Here is an 18,585-nt window from a genome sequence, read left to right on the forward strand (position 1 = left end):
GCCGAAATAGCTCAGCTGGGAGAGCGTTAGACTGAAGATCTAAAGGACCCTAGTTCGATCCTGGGTTTCGGCAAAGCTATTTTGGTTCCCATCTGGGGCTTGGTAGGTTCGTTGGTAGGACTTCATTATACGGCCAACAACTACGTGGATCATTCCCATCAAATGAGAAAACAAACACAGATGTTGCAGCTTGCAAACGTCCATCACGTGGAGGTGGGATTTGAAGAAGGTCCTCCTCCTCCAGACGCTCCCAGTCCTCAGCCATTATACGATTGACTTACCTCAGGCTTGGTACGTTGGGTGATCACACCTCATAATGCAGCCTAGCGATGTTTCCCCTAGAATTAAATCCTTGCGTTGGCTCTTGTCTGAAATGATGATGTAATAATATCTAACTGCAAATCCTCACCAGTACATACAGTAAAATGAGAGGATAAGAGTTCACATTGTTACAGAAACGAACGAAAGTATGTGGCCCAGAGGACAAACGCGTGGCTTTTGTAGCCTGGGTAGCTCAGATGGAAGAGCATCAGACTTTTAATCTGAGGGTCCAGGGTTCAAGTCCCTGTCCAGGTGTTTCCTGGCATCCTAATCCTTGCCCTTTGGTGGTTCCATGTCTTTACCTAACAAGCTCACTTGTTCTTGATAGTTGTGTGACCTCATTGGCATTTGGAGCAAAGTCCATGGACTGCAGGTGAGATGACGATGTGGGACTTGTAGATGTCAGGGACAGAGACCTCTTTCAGATGATCCCAGCGTACAAGGTCTGTAAAGAATCTTTCCCTGCCCCTTGGTCCAACTCACCACCAGTTGGTTCTCAGCTCAGCTCCTTTCCTAAACCCAGTGTCCAAGACATGCCAATCTCATCAATTACCAATTCCATCTAGGGTGTCTTGACACGTTACCCTTTAACTTCTTTTCTGTCTTACTTTAGGTGGGACAACATTTAAGAGAGCAAAGTTCATCACAGTTCACTGTAAAATCCAAAGCTTAAAAGGGTCTAAAAGCCGTTACGTCCAGATGAACAGAATCAACCTTTGGAGATTTACTTACCTGGATGATTGAGAATGCATCAAGACATCTTCACTACTGTTTCTTGCACCTTCACCCTCCCTCTTGCCTTCCCCTCATTAACACAGTTATTCTGTCTTGCTTCTGCTTTTATGCCTCTTCTCTCCAGTGCATACCTCCACCTCTCCAGGCTGTCTTCACCTTCTCCCCACTCTCCCTACAGATCACAACGTCATCTGCAAACATCATAGCCCACAGAGACTCCTGCCTGAGCTCATCTATCAGCCTCCAAACAAGAGGGTGCTCAGAGCTGATCTCTGATGATCCCACTCCCTCTTTGAACTCATCTGTCAGTCCTACTGCACAGCTCACCACTATCTTGATGTCCTCATATATATCCTGCACCAGCCTCACATACTTCTCTGACCGTATACTTGTTCCCTTTATAAAAACCATGGTTACAGATTTTCTCTCCATCTCCTTTTAGCTTCCATTTATTCATTTTTTAAAATAAAATACTGCAGTACAAACCTGGATCACCAAACCTCTAATAATGGATTTTTCTCAGTTTTTAATTTCCCAAAGCAGCTTAGTATCTTCACAGAAAACACTTAGAGCAAGATCAATGTCACCTCAAACAATCTGGGGCATAAATATTTAACGTACAGATGACATCTTCCCACTCAGGAGCAAATACTGTTGTTTAATTGTCATTCTCAAGATAAAAACAAAATGTCACACACACACACAATAGTTATTACGTTAGTGTTCCCTGCACGTCCAAACACCTTGGCACTGAAACATCTGCACAAAGAGTAGCAAAAAGAGAAAAATATATAAATCTGTCACAGTGCAGCATAGTAAAAGAGTAATTTGGGTGGTCCTGAGGTTGGCACAAACAGACTGAAGTGGCCCCCTGGCAGCAGAGACTTTTCCGTAACAGCATTTAGTGGGTGGTGCAGCTTGATGCTGCAGTGATAAGTGCTCCACAGATAAAGATATAAAGTTTGTAAGCCTTTGTACCTCGAAACGTTCGAGGTACAAATCTATTTTTCCAACCTTAAAAAGCGAAGATTAAGGACACAAACATTAAATTAGAGCACATCTTTTTTAATCCCATCCCATCACAGGTACACCTGAACTCAGTATTTTTAAGCAGCTCCATCAAGTGTCCGCAGAGAACCTAAACCCAAGCTGCCTCTCCCACCACAGACACACTTCATGGGTCACTGAATGGGTGGAGACTGTGCGTTTTTGGATAGTTAGCCGAGGGACGGAAATAACCTCCTGGGTTGGGCTCTGCTGCGTTCCATGACCACTGACGACGGCATAGTTTACACACCGGGAAGCAACATGTTGCAGATACCTAAGAGGATATGTTTCGGGTTTAGATATATTTATAAGGATCACTGCTTTGCAACCCACTATTCTTGTGGGTTTGAGCAGAGACAGGTATCAGCATGATGTATCAGGGATACAGTTTATTGTCGGGTATTCAGACCACGGCACGAGGAGGGGGAACATGCTGTTTCAGGTGCTGGTGACACCATCAAATGATTCCTGAAGAAGAATAAATGTACTGATCAGAGTTTTGAAGGCTCATCAGATACTTCTCTGCTGTATAGTTTTATAAAGCATTTGTATTTTAATGCACAGAGAGCAGCAGGACTCCTTTTTTATTGCATATCCCGTAGAACAAGGACAGTTAAATCAATTCAGGATGGTTTAAGCAGAGCTCATTGGATCCTGTGACTTACAGGCGTGTTGTTCAAGTGCAAAATAACATTAAAATGAGTCGGCAGATGTTGAGTTCAGCTGTGTGAGAAAACTGTGTGAGTTTAGTGTTTTGGTGCTATGAATAATCTTCAAAAGAAGTAATTTGGCATAGTTGTTTTGAAACAATTTTTGAAAGGACCCACAAATGCAAATTGAGGGGCTAGTATTATATTATAATATTATAATATTGTAAATTTCACGTCATTACAATTTCAGTTTTTCCAGTATATTGAAAATCCTCCAATTTTGAGCAAAATACCTCCAATTTAAAAATGACTGTTTTGTGAAGTTCATAAAAGGTTGTTCTTCAAGGACATGTAGTATTCACATGTCTGTATATTGTATATGTATATTAATTTAAAAACATTGTAATTAATTTCAAAATACAGGGATCATCTTACTGCACACAACACTGGTGTTTGTAGTGTATTTGAGTTAAAAACCACCCACCTACTCAGTAGGTATGTATTTATCACACAGCACGTATCAGCCTGGTCTGCAGTCAGCAGAGACTGGGTGTGTTCGAGTCCGTCATTTAAACCCACCCATAATCAGATCCACTGGAGCACAGCCGGACCCTCTGAGTCTGAAACGAGTGTTGTTTTTGCTCTGGACTGTGATTCACTTCAAAACATGAAAACAAAAACTACAACATAGCATAAAATACACAGGCTGTAAAAAGCACTGATACTAGGATTTCCTTTTATTTCATAGTAAAGTTTAGTACTTCCATCATATAGAAGCAGCACTAGGTTATCCCCCTTTGGTAAACTTTGATTTCATTGGTCATGAGACTTTTTAGTTTAGACTTTCTATCAGAAACAAATTTGAAAACAGAATCCTGAAATGTAATCTCACAGATCGGACAAGGCTCAAAACTGCACCAACACTGCCCACCAGTGTTAGAAATCTGATACTGCAGCATCACAAATGTGAGCCTTCAGGTAGAGCAGCTCAACCTTAACTCATAGCATTGCTTTTATTCTTTTAAATGGCAGGTAGTGAGGCTTTGCTGTGTGCTTTAGAATTTCATTTGTACGTAGACATGTCTAGGAAGTTCCTGTTACTAAGTTTAGATTACTTGGGCTGTTTGAGCAAGCAATAAAATGTTGTGCTTCCCTTTTTTTATAGCTTGCCTAAGCTAATTCATTTGGCCCCGAGTCTATATGTGTTTTGACAAACTGGGGTTTTCCAACATTTTTGATGAGTTTACAATCCATGCAACTAATTCAGTTTGATATTTCTCCTACAGGTTTGATATTTCTAGCACTGTAAACAATGTCTCCAATCATAATTAACACATTACAGGGGGATTAAATTTATTTCAAATGATCAAATTGTGATAAGTGTGTGAAAAAACTATTTTGCACTGGAGTAATTCAAATAATGACACGTGGTATGAAAGACGTTTTTATTGAAGTTAAAAGATAAGCTTTTGATACTACACAGTGTGTTATTAACTAGTTTATGTGCCAAATGGAAAGTAAATTGTGACATAATCCTCTGCCTAACATTACAACAGCCTATCAAAGTCACTCCTGCAGCAGTCTAAACTCTGACTCTGTAAACCTGCTCCCCAGGACAGCTATCATAGCTATGTAATTAATAGTTTCAGTTACTCCACACAGTGGAAAGTAAAGACTTTATTTCCCTTAGATCCACTGCAGACTTTAGATTTTATTTGCTTATTTCAAAGCAGTCCAGAGAGGATTTTTTAAAATTATTTTCTTGTTTACAGGCACAGGAAACCTGGTTCAGCATCAATTATTTTAAATTCCAGAAAATTACAAAAGCACTCAAACTCCCTGAGATGAACTGGGATGAAAACTCCCACTGAGGCTGAAGCTGTGATTCACTGAATCGATCCCTTTACACGAGTCACTGCAGGAGACAGAAAACATGACGTTCACCACTGACCTGACGCCAATGCTGAAACAGCGCCCCCTACAGCTATTGGGAGTACATGATAGAAACCACATGATGAAAGTTAAACATTCATGTCTGACTCCTTTGCTCAGATACTGCTGGAAAACCTTTACCAGTAGATATGGTGTGCATTTGTGTGTATGTTTTTTTATCCCATCATAACGTTTTCCTGGTATATACAATATAAGACAGTACAAAAAGCTGCTGATCATACAAACCTTTGCAGCTATCGATGTGAGGGATTCGCTGACTAAACAAACTTTATTCCTCTCACTTCAAGAAATACTAATATGCTGAATGAATTATTTATGTTATCAATCTATAACACTGACTCACTGCAGCTACCCCTCATTACTCAAGGCTGCAGTCTTTGAGGCACTGAAGAAAAGAAAAACACTTCTGTATGCAGGCTGTGTCAGAACAAAAAGACACAACCACTGGACCCATCACTGCATGACCAGTGTCTGCACAGACACGTGGACTGTAACCTGGAAGGAAACAAGACTGCAAACCTTCACCACACTCTGAATGTTTACTGATCTAAATATATATTTACATTTAATCTGTCAGGAAATCAGCAGCTGAGAAGATCAGGGACACCGCTACCTTCACCCACAGATTGTTGCAGGAGGTCCTGCTCACACTGACAAATATAATGTGAGACGTGTTAACGTCTTTATCTGCAAATATCTACAAACTAATCCTGCGTACACCTTTGCCCATGCTGTGCATGTAATGAACTCTAAAAATTCCTAAATACTTCCTGCAGTTGGCATATTTCACAGCTCACTGAGCTCAGCTGAATATTCCCAACTTCTGTTGGCATTTTTCTGTAGTGCACAACAATATGGCCTCAAATTGGCATCTCTGTACCAGTTTAAGAATAAAGAAAAGCAACTCTTTTTGGTGCTATTTTTGGCAATCAAACTCTTGGGGTTTGTAAGTACATCAGAATATTATAATACTGTGATACCAGCCAAATGTAGTTGAAAGTTGAGCTTAATATTTCCAGCCAGTATTAGCCCGTTTCATATGTTTTTTGTATCCATGTGAATGCTGGTGTGAAAACATACAGACCATAAGGCAGACAAAGATGCTTGGATAAAATCTAGCTGTCTAACAGATCAGCTTCAACGTTACTTAAAACCAGCCCAAAATATGGAGCATATGTTGGACTCTCTTTAAAAAAAAACTGTCTATATTCTCCGTTTTTTTCTGATGAAATAAGAGTGTGGCACTAAACCTCAGCAGTCTAGCAAACACTCTGCTAAGAGGTTGGCTGTTGCTGATTTTAAGCTCAGGGGTTTCCACATTATAGCTGATCAATTTTCATGCATTTCACACTTCACTACTAAAATCAAAGTGCGCTGTGTCGAAGTCAGAAACAATGACTGACGTGTGTCTGTTAAACGTAACAGAAGTCTTTGAGGTTTGAGTGCTGGGTGAGAGGAGTGCTGTAGCCCGAGTTCCAGTCTCTCTCAAAGACAGCCTTCAGCTGTGATTGGACAGTTGACTCAACAGACTGTGACGCCGTCTGGTTGACAACCAATGCTGAGCCAGCTGTGTTCACAAAGTAGTCTCCTGACCAGTTGGATGTACCTGAAAACAGAAAGCCACAGATTATATTTAAGCACACGATCTTTTTTTTTCTGAATGACTGATTGGACAGATGATGATAAAGTATGTGTGACTAATGACATGCTTAGAAAAGCAGCCATCAGCTTGGCTTTTAACACCTCCAACAAGTATTCAAGTTCAGTATCATGATGTATTTTCTCATCTGTATTTTCTCAATTTGATTTTCTCATGAAAATCAAATTTTTCTGTGTTTTGGGGGATTAATTGTAACTGTAAAATGGGCCATTAAAATTGGTCGAGCAAGTTCTCTATGTGCACTCTTTAAACCATCTTAACGATTTAAAGACAAAAAAAATTATTAGTAAACAAAAAAAAAGTGTGCCTCACCTATGTATGCTATCTTGTCCGTCACCATGTACTTATTGTGGTTAACTCTTGCAAAGGGAATCTCCTTCTGCTTGGGGGTGGCAGGCACCACAAAGAGCCTCTAAATAAAGAAAACACAAAGTCATAAGATAATGTTTTTACTTAAGAATAAGCGCCATAAAGCGTACAACCTCCTTTCCCAGCGGGAGATGATGCTTGACCATAAGAGCCACTCACCACCTGGATGTCGAGGTTATTCTTGGGGTCATAAACTGAGGCCAGAGACGTCAGGAAAGAAAACATGACCGGCTGTGTGCTGTTCCAGCAGCTGATCAGCAGTCGCACTTTAATCCGCTTCTCATATGCAACTCGCCTCAGCTGCGTGTCAATGTCCGCCCAGTACCTGCAGAGGGCGCCACACACAGTTCAAGCACAACGTTAAAAACTTAATGTTTCTCACTTCCTTTCAGGATGATTTGATCAGGATATCCTGATGTTTTATTGTGCAAACATGTTCATGTTTACTTCTTTTACTGTTTTATTTAATGATAATTGAGGTTTTTGTTTTTTATTGACTTGACTGGAGTTGATGTAGGACCATAAAAGAAAAACACACTAATTAAATTAATCAGCAAAAACAACGATCAACTGTTTTCCTGTAGTTACATTTCACAACTATCAATAAAACTGCACCTTTTAGGATGTGAAAACTCCATGGTGGGCAGGTAGTTCATGACAGCGATGTAGACAAAGCTCTCAGCATCCTCCACCACACTGAGGATGGACTGAAGATCTGAAGTCCTGCCGGCTGCACATAAGGATGGAGGGGAACTCTGATCCAGCAGAAAAAAGGATTGTTAGTTCATTTTAGAAACATTTTTTAAAATACAGAAAACTACAATATGCTAAACTACAAAAACTGGATGAATGTACGGCTATGTGGGACTGTAGGTTGATTTAGTAGCCTCAGTGGGACTGTATTTAAAACATTACATTTTAAAGTAAAGTAAAAAGGTTTTGAATCTTGAATCCTGGAAACGTGAGTGCTGTAAGAGAAACCAAAACTCTGTGCTGAACATTGTTTTCGAACAGCTCTGGAAACCCCCGGCCCTGCATCGCCCTGAAAGAGGTGTTGATATCTGCCCATTTCTGTGACTGTAACAGAAACCAAACACTCACATCTTCTTTCAGTACTGATGGCAGACTGTACAGGAGTGAGAAAAGGGTAAAGATGTTTTTTTCTTACATTTTCTACTTAACTGTATGTGGTTAAGTGACAAATTGTGGTTGCACATTGCATGTTTACAAGCACATCGCTGAAAATGTCCCTCCCTCTCTGCATGATGTGACCATCTAGAAACACCTGTTATTTCCCACATGGTCAGAAATGAAACCTTAAAACTACTTAGAGGTGATTAACTGGCTCTTATGAATCAACATGAAAAGAAAATCCCGCTCACCGACAGATAGACGTTGGATGGCGTGTTGTTAAGAGGCAGCTGGAGGGGTGTATCCTTGTTGTACATGGTGGAGAACCTCTCTGGCCAAGGTGATGGGATTGACTTGCTCTCCCCCAGAAACCAGTAGGCTTCAAAGATCTTACTGAGGTCTGCTGCCAGACAGCTGCAGTTGTAGACCACCACACCCAGCTCCTTCACCTGGAGACCAACAAGAGAACATTATTTACATTCTTTTTTGCCAGTTTTGCATTTTTAAAACTGCAGAAAACAAAGAGGAAATAAGAAATGTTGTTCCTTCACTTCTGCCCCAGTTTACATTTCTTTGGCCTACTATTAAGCCGGTATCTTTTCTGATTAGTTTATCAGAAATACGGTTCTGGGACTTTAGTGCAATCTTGTAAAAACAGGATGCGAATGAAAGCTCATGACACCTCAGCGAAAATCTGATTGAGAAATGTAAAAGGGAGATGTGGTTTACCAGATTGATGGTCCCACATTAAACAAGTGTAGACTAAACAGTTTAGCATGTGACTGAAACTTTATACCAACACAAAAACTTCCTCTTGAAAGCAGAAGAAATGGGACAGAGTCAGTGTCAGTATTTGGGCGGGACTACCGAAACTTACGCTGTTTATAGGTTTACAGGCCTGTTAGAGAAGCTTCAGATGATTCTTATTGGTGGAGCCTCGTAATTCATCCTGTGTGAAAAAAAACTACTTTCCACTTTAAGACCCCCTCCCCATCATTCCCATTAAGCCGCTAGTTCACAAATTGTGGGGCACAGACCCAGTGCTGGTGAAGAAAGTGAAGCTAATGTAAATAAAATAAAATAAAATAATAGATTTTTGAGCATATACAGACCATGCTGAGATATATATATATAGATATATATATATATCTACACAACAACAAAAAAAAAAAACAACAACACCCATCACGCCCCTGCAGGCGGGTTTATCCTTCAAGCTCGGGTCCTCTACCAGAGGCCTGGGAGCTTGAGGGTCCTCTTGCAGTATCTTAGCTGTTCCCAGGACTGCGCTCTTCTGGACAGAGATCTCCGATGTTGTTCCCGGGATCTGCTGGAGCCACTCGCCTAGCTTGGGAGTCACCGCACCTAGTGCTCCGATTACCACGGGGACCACCGTTACCTTCACCCTCCACATCCTCTCGAGCTCTTCTCTGAGCCCTTGGTATTTCTCCAGCTTCTCGTGTTCCTTCTTCCTGATATTGCTGTCATTCGGAACCGCTACATCGATCACTACAGCCGCCTTCTCCTGTTTGTCTACCACCACTATGTCCGGTTGGTTAGCCACCACCATTTTGTCCGTCTGTATCTGGAAGTCCCACAGGATCTTAGCTCGGTCATTCTCCATCACCCTTGGGGCGTCTCCCATTTTGACCTCGGGACTTCCAGGTTATACTCGGCACAGATGTTCCTGTACACTGTGCCGGCCACTTGGTTATGGCGTTCCATGTATGCCTTGCCTGCTAGCATCTTGCACCCTGCTGTTATGTGCTGGATTGTCTCTGGGGCATCTTTACACAGCCTGCACCTGGGGTCTTGCCTGGTGTGATAGACCCCAGCCTCTATGGATGTTGTACAGAGCTTGTTCTTGTTGTATATATATATATATGTATATATGTATATATATATATATATATATATATATGTGTATATATATATATATATATATATATATATATATATATATATATATATATATATATATATATATATATATATATATATATATATGTGTGTGTGTGTGTGTGTGTGTGTGTGTGTGTGTGTGTGTGTGTGTGTGTGTATCAGGGTGACCATATTTTGATTTCCAAAAAAGAGGACACTTGGCCCAGTCATGAAGAACTTTAATAATACTCTTTGCTTAAAGGAAATTTGAACATATTTAAACGATGCCTTCACTGTGCGGTTAATGAATGGTGAAACAAAAAACGTCACATAGGCTTTTACAAGTCAACAAGGGCAAAAAAAAATAACTTAAAAACCTCTGGAATTAAATAATGGTACAGAAATATGGCCTCATCTGTATAAGAAAAATTACCAGTACGAAGGAAATTTCTTTTGAAGTTCGTCTGAAAAGCTGCAGTTGCGCTTTGGCATCTTTTAAACATCATCAGGCACGCTGCTGCGCGCTGTCTGTCCCGTCTGTGAGTGCAGAACAACAACTCGCAGTTCGGGGATGACATCACACATATGAGTCCTCTGTAGGCTTATAGGAAAACCCGGACATTTTCATCAATCTCGAAAAACTCCCAGACGCCCCGGACAGAAGTGAAAAGTGGACATGTCCGGGGAAAAGAGGATGGTTGGTCACCCTAACATATATATATGTGTGTATTAGGGAACATAATCAAACGTGGTGAACTTTTGATTCTTTTCTATTGTTAATGGTTGTTGGGAGTGGGTGTGTGGACTTTTTTCAGCTTTTGAAGAGGAAGTCCCACATAAGGTCTGGGCTACCTTTCTTCTGATTGGATGCCCTGATAAACAGAAGGTTGATTGGCAGGTGGGCAGTGCTGCTGTTCTCATATTCAGAGGTAGGTGGAGGGACATCCACTCTCTTTAACGTCACACCAAGTCAAGAGTAGAAAGAACTTGTTTAATAGTAAATATACTGATAAGTTTACTCTGTTTACCTTTAAACACATCGACTGTACTGAGCATCCACCTCTAACAGCATTTACATGACAGTGAGAGAGAGTCTGTGTGTTTGTGTACCTGTGTGAGGGACCTCCAGTCCATGTTGGCACTGCCAATGTAAATATGCTGCTTGTCCACAACCCAGAACTTGGTGTGAAGAACGCCTGTGGTGAGCTCCTTCATGTTTACGGTCCTAATATGGGCTCCTAAAAGTCACACAAAACGAACACTTATTTCATAAAAACTAACAATTCTGAGGGCTGGAAGCATTTTGCTCACAGGACAGCAATACTGGACAATGATAAATGAACATAACATATTGATGATTTGAGACAGAAGAAAGGGATACTCAGTATCTCAGAATAATCCATTTTGCTCCAAGGTAAATCAGAATGTTTATCAGTCTTATGCACTACAAAAAACCAAAACAAAGAAATAAAAACAAAAAATGGTGCTTATGCATAGTTGTATGTTGCAATGCCAGTGTTATTGTTAATGTCCCAGCTAAACTCCCATCACAACCAACCAACTAAACACAAGTGTCGATGAGAGGCTCACAGACTTCATATGATGTCCCACATACAGTGAGACATCACAATATGTGTATTAAACTAATTTCATAATAACTCAGACAGTTGTCAGATCAGTCTGAGCCCTGCAGGTGTGACGTTCAAAAGAACCCAAGAGTCACCTGAGTCGTTGAGCAGCCTGAGGTCATGCCGTGGCTGTTTCTCCTGCGGTGTGTTGACGGCAATACGAATGGATAAATTCCCCGATAGTTCAGCGAGCCTCTTCAGAACAGCCTCACCCTGTGAACACGGCGAGAAAATCACAGATCAGTTATCTGGTTGTTTCACGATAACTGCTTTAGACCAAGGTCAATCGACACAATTATAAGCACTTTTCATCAATTAATAATCAATAACTCTTAAGCATAATTTAATGTTAGAGGAAAAGAGAAAAAGTAAAATGTAGACAACTCCTGCTGACCTGATTGGCTGTCGGCTCATGAGTGTGTGTGTCTTTGTTGGTGAGGGTCCAATAGAAGGAGGCGATGTCGACACTGCTGCGAGCCTCGTTCATCAGATTCATCCACGACTGGAAGATGGATGGATGAGTGGTGCTGGAGTTAAACTCCAGGCCTTCGGGAATGCTCTCCACCAACATGATCCTGAAGACAGAGAAGAGCGGGAGAGTCTTTACTTCAACGTCCAACGTCAAGAAAAATGTTTAATACAGAAGGTCAACATGTTCAGAACAGAAGTTTAGAAGATCCAGAGCTTCAGAAGAATTTTTTTATATTGCTTTTTTGGTGAATGTAAAAGGTACGACAACTGACAAAGTCCATCCCAAAGCTAGCTGACATCATCATTACACAATTACATGAATTCATGTCAAGCAGATAGTTTAACTAAGCTTTAAACTTTAGCTGAGTTATAGAAGAGGCTGGGTAGAGTATGGATAGTAATGAAGATGCTGTTTCATGTATAATCAAGAATCTGCACTTTAAGTAGTTTTCTTTTGTTGGTATGAAGCTGGATGGATAGAATCATCAGTCAAATTTGATAAAAAGTAAGAAAGTTTGCTGGTTTTGTCATAAAATAAGGTTTGAAAAAGCTTTTTGTTTTCCTGGATGTTGAACTCTTCTGCATACGCAGGTGGTGGTTTCTAAATTACACTTACCTGCAGGGATCTGTGCAGGACTCCATGTTAGGCAGACGGAGGCTGATGTCGGGAACAGGGTGGGAAGAGGAAGAGGAGGGCCTCGGTATCAGGAGGTTACAGAGCGCCATGATGACCAGCAGCACACTAGCCCCAGTGGCCAGAGCTATCAAACCCCTGTAATACTGAGGAGGGAGGAGGAGACGTCCTTAGAACCTGCAGCTCTTGTTCAGTGTTACGTTTATTTCTCTGTCTTTATATTTGACATAAACTGAAAAATCAGTGCGATTTATTAACATTTAAATTGACGAGTAAAAATTCAGGTGTACTTGTGTGTTAGTGCTCTAACTCACCACCTGTGTTCTCCTGTTGTATTCTTGTCCCCGGGACTCATCCTCCAGCTAACACACAAACACAACCACCACACAAGGACACTGTGAGAACATTCAATCCAGACTGAACCATAAACCTCTATCATACCAAACATCCAGGGTGTCAAAATTGTCACCTCACTAACTGACAGCACCCGCTAGAGTCATGGAAAAACCACCATTCTCTGAACATACAAAGGAAAAGAGTTACATGTCTGCCAGCTTCCTAAACTGGCACTCATTCACCAAATGCTGTCATTGAAAAATGAGTAACATTAATTTAAGCAGTTACAGTCAATATAAATCTAAAGCAACAGCATTTACTGAAACACAATCCTTCACTTCCTCACATGATTTAAAAATATCCTTGACTTCCAGCGTTGGGCACGTCTACAGCATTACAGGAAAAACAATGACGTGGGCAAACCCCAACAAGATGCTTTGGATATTTTTCACAGCAAAACAGAACATCGACTATACAGCGGCCCCTCGTTTATCGCGGGAGTTACGTTCTAAAAATAACCCGTGACAGGTGAAATCCACGAAGTAGCCAATTTTATTTTCTACTGTTATTATAAACGTTTTAAGGCTGTAAAACCCGTCACTACACACTTTTTACACTTTTCTCAGACAGGCATGAACATTTTCACACTTTTCTCTCTTGTTTAAACTCTCAAAGTTCAAACCTTGGTCGAAAAATAAGTCCAGTATTAAAGAATAAAACCGAAGGAACCCCCGGGTCCTTTTGACAGTGATTGTTGTGTTTGTTGGGGAGAAAACTTACAAGCATGCAGTGCAGCACTTCAGAGTCACACTGCTGGCGATCAAAGATTTATGTAAATTTGACAAGCTGAACGCATTCTGTACTGTACAGGAGACACGGCGCCAGATTGATTTGACAATGCGTCCTGATTGACAAAGCCAATCAGGATGCAGAACACAATGTGCTGTTAAAAAACAAAACAAAAAAAAAATGCACAAAAAAATTCTGCGAAACAGCGAGGCCGTGAAAGGTGAACCGCGTTATAGCGTGACCACTGCACACAGCTTTATAACTGACCACTTAATTTTCTATGCACAAAGTGACCAGTGATTGCAAAATAATTAATCACTTTATCTCACATCAAAGGGGCGACATTTGATTTCAAACATTTAAAAAAGAATACAGTGAAGGTAAGTGATAAATAATTAAGTAATAATTAAATAAATATTAAAACCCCATCAGGAAATGATTAAAAACTGAGATGTTTGTACACTGATGAAGCCCAGATATTAAAGGAACTTTACCTGGTGGTACGGGATGCCGGTCTTCATGTTCACGGAAGAAATGAGCTCCGTCCTGTCAGCTCACATTCACTATGTTGCTCTGCAGCTCTGAGACCAAACAAGAGGAACAAAACACAAACGTTACTTCAAGTCATCATGTGTCAGGGGTAATCACATGACGACTCAACCAATCCCGAAGCTGCACCCAAGGAAACTTTCCTACACGGTTTAAAAAACATTTCACTCCAAGTTTTGGCTGTAATGATATCTGTAAACAGCACCAGCAGCAGTAGATATTCATTTAATGCTATTTAATGGTACATGGCTTTGAGAAAGGACAGACCTGCACAGTTTCTATCTGACTTAAGAGGTTCTCATTAACTTAAAGTAGCAGTGTAGTTTTCAACAACATAGCAGTCTCAAACACAACCAAACGTGGGACACACACCTCAGCTTGTCCTTTACACACTCAACAAAGAGAAGGTTCTAGGTGTTTTCACCACCACATACACAGAATGAACTGCACCATCTCCAGCACAAAGACAGCTCCAGCTGCTGAAAAGCTGCCTGCAGGGTGACAGGGCCTCTGAGCTTACAGCTAGCAGCTAGAAAAAAGGACCCCCATAAACTTACGAGTACAGAGATTAAGGATTAGATTAGTGTATTTTGTACTGAAATCAAATCTGATTAAACACAAAAACTTGATAAAGAGAGAATGTGATGCTTCTTTACAAGATCTGACTACATCAAAGACAGAGGAAGTGCCGTGACTTGGTAAAATTGCGATATCACTGAGCTGGAAGTCACAAGAGTCAAAGAAGCATGTGATACGGCATTGTGAAGCAAAAGCATTTTCGCTCTGAGTCATGCACAAATATTTGGAAATGTTTCAAGTCACACTTATGAAAGTTTTTATGAAAGTAGAGTCCATTTTGGTCTATCACAGACATACTGCTACACAGGCTGTCGGACCTGCACCAAGATATTTCTCTACTACTCCCACTACATATGTGGTGAAAAGTGCTATTACATTACAGCACAGTGTGATGGCTGATAGCTTGTTTGTAATACACATTGCTCCAAAGTCAATTAAAACGACCGCATCATTTTGAACTTTTAATATAACACACTGAACACATTTATACACTTCAGGCCACTGGAAGTTTTCGCTCCTTATAAAGCGCAGTCAGAAACAAGCTCTTTAACATACAGGACATATTTCAGGTAACCGGCTCTTCCTGAAAAATGATTTCAAAGACAGGAAACACATTTCATGCTACAGACATATTTCTGATCAGAGAGGAACACATGACTAATATTTTAGTTTCACACGCTGTTGTCGTTGTTTTTTTTAAGCATATGAAGAAATTTCTTAAATTAAGAAAAAGCAGACGAATGAAATTAAATGTTTAATTATTGCTAACACGCTAAAAGCAAAACGGTCCTGACTTCATTACACAAAGAGTCTTTGAGTGTTTTGTTTGTATCAAATTGTAAATTTTACTAGCTTTGACATGTTGAAAATATAATAATAAAACATGATTAAGGGCCAAATGCATCTAAGAAACACAAGAAGAACACTACGAGTTTTGCTGGTGACCCGATTGATGTTCAGAAGTTTTTTAAATTTCACTTAAACAAACCACAGAAAGAGAAACTGCTTTTCACGTTCAAGTAAACATCCACACATCTGCTCTCAGTGACAAATCAAATAGACTGTTTAGTCCTTTTCAAGTTGCTGGCTTAGAAGAAGCATAATAGCTTTGAACTGAACAAAAAAACTGTAGTTTATGAACCAAATTTTGTCAATTCCATACAATGAAACTCACTAAGACCATGATAGATTTAAAAAAACAACAACAACTTTTGATGAAAATGCATCAACTTCTGTTAAGGTAACACAGACTCTTTGTTTTGATAATGACCAACCCAGACCTGTTCTGAAGCAGGGAAACCTCTGACCTACTACAGTTTCCCAGTTTGAAGTAATCAGAAGGTCCTGGGTGAAATTTTGGAGCTGAATCACAGAGAGAATAACCTTGAGTTGCTTTGAGCAGACTCACTCTGTGATCTTAGTGGACTTGTGTCAAACTCCTGCGCCGTCTGTGGGACATGACACACTGAACAATGCTGGAACATCAATATAAGAAACTCGAGTCTGGAACATGTTGAAACTACAGGTTAGCTCTAAGTGTCATACTGTTATAGCACCATATTTAATTTTATTATTTTAGCTGTACTTAATAAAGCAAACCCCAAAAGCCCCCTTGGCTCAAACTGCATCTGTTAGCAGTAGACAAAGAAGAGTTTGTGCATCTGTGCAGAGGAACAAATGAATTAGAATTAGAGAAAACAACTCAGAGAGGAAGAAGTGACTCACGATTTTTAGCTCAAGTTGTAGCGAGTGTGTCAGTGAGTGTAAGGAATGCTAAATCACTAAATTACCTACCTACATCATTTTCTGACGTTTAACTTAGATAACACAAGTGTGGTTAGCCAGCAGGAGGCTAAAACATGAATGCAGTTAAATGTGGGTCACTCTGGAGTTTGGCAAAGATCAAATAAATTAAAAACTACACATTAAGTAAAGCACAAATTATTAATTTACCATGAGGGAAAAGTCTTTGTTTAAACTCCCAAACTGCTAACAAACACTGTAGCCTGGATCTGTGTTAGTCGGCCGACGGAGAGTCGCTGACGATGCAAAACAAAAACAGTTCGCTAGAAGCTCTAAAGAACATTTAACCCACCTGCTACTATGCGTCCAGGTTAGTTACAGTCCATCACACAGCGACGACGACATGTGCAGTTTACGTACAGTGGCATTTACGGTTAATATTCATTGTTAGTTGCCGGAAAATACAAAAAGAGAAGCACATTTAAAGCACTTGTTTTGTTTCACTCCCGTTTTGGCTACATGAGTGAGCAGGTCATGTGATCCGTGCAATCCAACCAATTAGAGTGGCGTTTTCACGTGACGTACTATATGGGCCTTACTGTAATGTAATTCTCCCTTTTTGCCACAAGATGGCGCAAATAACACAGAGAAAGCGCTTACCTGAGTGAAGGATGGACGTTTAAAGAAACTGATTTTATAAGGACATTAAAGGTTTGTCCACTGGGTGAAGTGTTACAGGGTTTGCAGCTCCACCAGGTGGTAAAACGAATAAACAGAAACGCTAACCCCCTTAAAAAAACGTAATGAAATACTGGAATGGGATTGACCTTCTACAGCAGAAGCCGAAATAAGAAGCAGGCATGATTTTGTGAGCTGAGGTCTAAAAGCTAATCTCCTCATATCCATCCGCCAGTTGCACTGCGGTTCTTTTTCTCTTCTGACACAGGTGGTTTTTGCAGACTTTAGTTTTAACTGAGGGATCAGGTCACATGCTGTATTGCATACTTCTAGCTGAGATAAGCTATCAATATTTGACTTAAGCTTGTGACCCCTCAGTTTTATGCAGGAGAGAACAGATCATTGCACTTTTCACATTTTCATTTAGTTTGAGCCCTATATCTTCACAAATAGCACAGATTGGGGGTTCTTGATCCTTTTTTATTGTCTTATGCAAAGTTTCCGTGTTTCACAATGACTGGTGCGGCACTAGTCACATCTACTGATGTCAGCTGCTTATGTTTATGTGTTGTGCCTCAGTTTGTGTGGGGCTATGGTTTGGGCTGGCACCTCACGGCAGAGTGTTCTGGGCCTGGATCTTCTGTTCTGTATGGGTCTCCTGCAGGTGCTCAGGCTCTGAAGACATGCATGTTAGATTACTTGGTGATTGTAATCTGGCCTTAAGGATATGGAATAAAGTGCACTGCAGTGCATATGTGTTTAAAAGAAAGCATGAAAACCTCTTTCTTCATCACCAAAAGAGGTAAATAGCAACATAAATGAAATTAACAAAAATATCCCCACATCAGCTGACATAAATCCAACTAGCCAAATCTCTTGTTACTTTATATGTATGGTTTCAGTTGTAATGGTAATACTAATACATTTCTTCTTGTTTATCAGCTTTGTCAGCATATCTAATAGTGTAAAACGTGTGCATGCTTGTCTTTGTTTCTTCTTAGCTCCTATGCAGCTGCGCACAGTTTTGAGCAGCAGTGACAATAAACTCCAGACAAAGCCCTGAAGGTGTTTGCACAGCCACAAAATAAAGAGGCTGGTTAACAGTTTTACACGGCAGTGTTCCCATGTCTCTCTCTGCTGACAGAATAAAACAATGATGTGAACCCAAATACATATTTTGTATCTTTTAATTTGAAGTGCATTGATTTCACATGCCAAATGTTTTATCTCACCCCTTCTGGAAGAACTAGAAGTACACCACTTGGTGGCCATCTTGAAATGCCTCTGGGTACCTATTTTGGCAGGTATTTTAATGTATTATTTAATACTCAGGTTTAGCATATGAATGGTGAATTTCTTTGAGTGCCATGTTTCCAGTATATTTCTCTGCCGTGTTCCCACAATAACAAATAAATGAACACATTTATTTGA

General features: G+C 40.3%; 1 protein-coding gene and 2 non-coding genes across 3 annotated transcripts; 2 read left to right on the forward strand and 1 right to left on the reverse strand.

The window, feature by feature from the left end:
* On the forward strand, positions 1-73 carry trnaf-gaa. Its single transcript has one exon. It is a non-coding gene; the product is annotated as a tRNA-Phe (tRNA).
* A 430-nt stretch (positions 74-503) lies between these two features.
* Positions 504-576, forward strand: trnak-uuu. The gene has a single exon. It is a non-coding gene; the product is annotated as a tRNA-Lys (tRNA).
* A 3,607-nt stretch (positions 577-4,183) lies between these two features.
* Positions 4,184-17,015, reverse strand: pld3 (phospholipase D family, member 3). Its single transcript, XM_031739941.2, has 12 exons — positions 16,829-17,015; positions 14,100-14,186; positions 12,795-12,842; positions 12,463-12,626; positions 11,770-11,950; positions 11,471-11,588; positions 10,858-10,985; positions 8,118-8,315; positions 7,351-7,490; positions 6,895-7,060; positions 6,679-6,778; positions 4,184-6,312 (listed from the first exon to the last, which is right to left on the reverse strand). The coding sequence occupies exons 2-12, from the start codon at positions 14,124-14,126 to the stop codon at positions 6,119-6,121; spliced, it is 1,464 nt and encodes a 487-aa protein (XP_031595801.2). The 5' UTR covers positions 14,127-14,186; positions 16,829-17,015; the 3' UTR covers positions 4,184-6,118.
* Positions 17,016-18,585: the final 1,570 nt, after the last annotated feature.

Source organism: Oreochromis aureus, linkage group 14 (genome assembly GCF_013358895.1).
Source record: "Oreochromis aureus strain Israel breed Guangdong linkage group 14, ZZ_aureus, whole genome shotgun sequence".
Classification (NCBI taxonomy): Eukaryota; Metazoa; Chordata; class Actinopteri; order Cichliformes; family Cichlidae; genus Oreochromis; species Oreochromis aureus.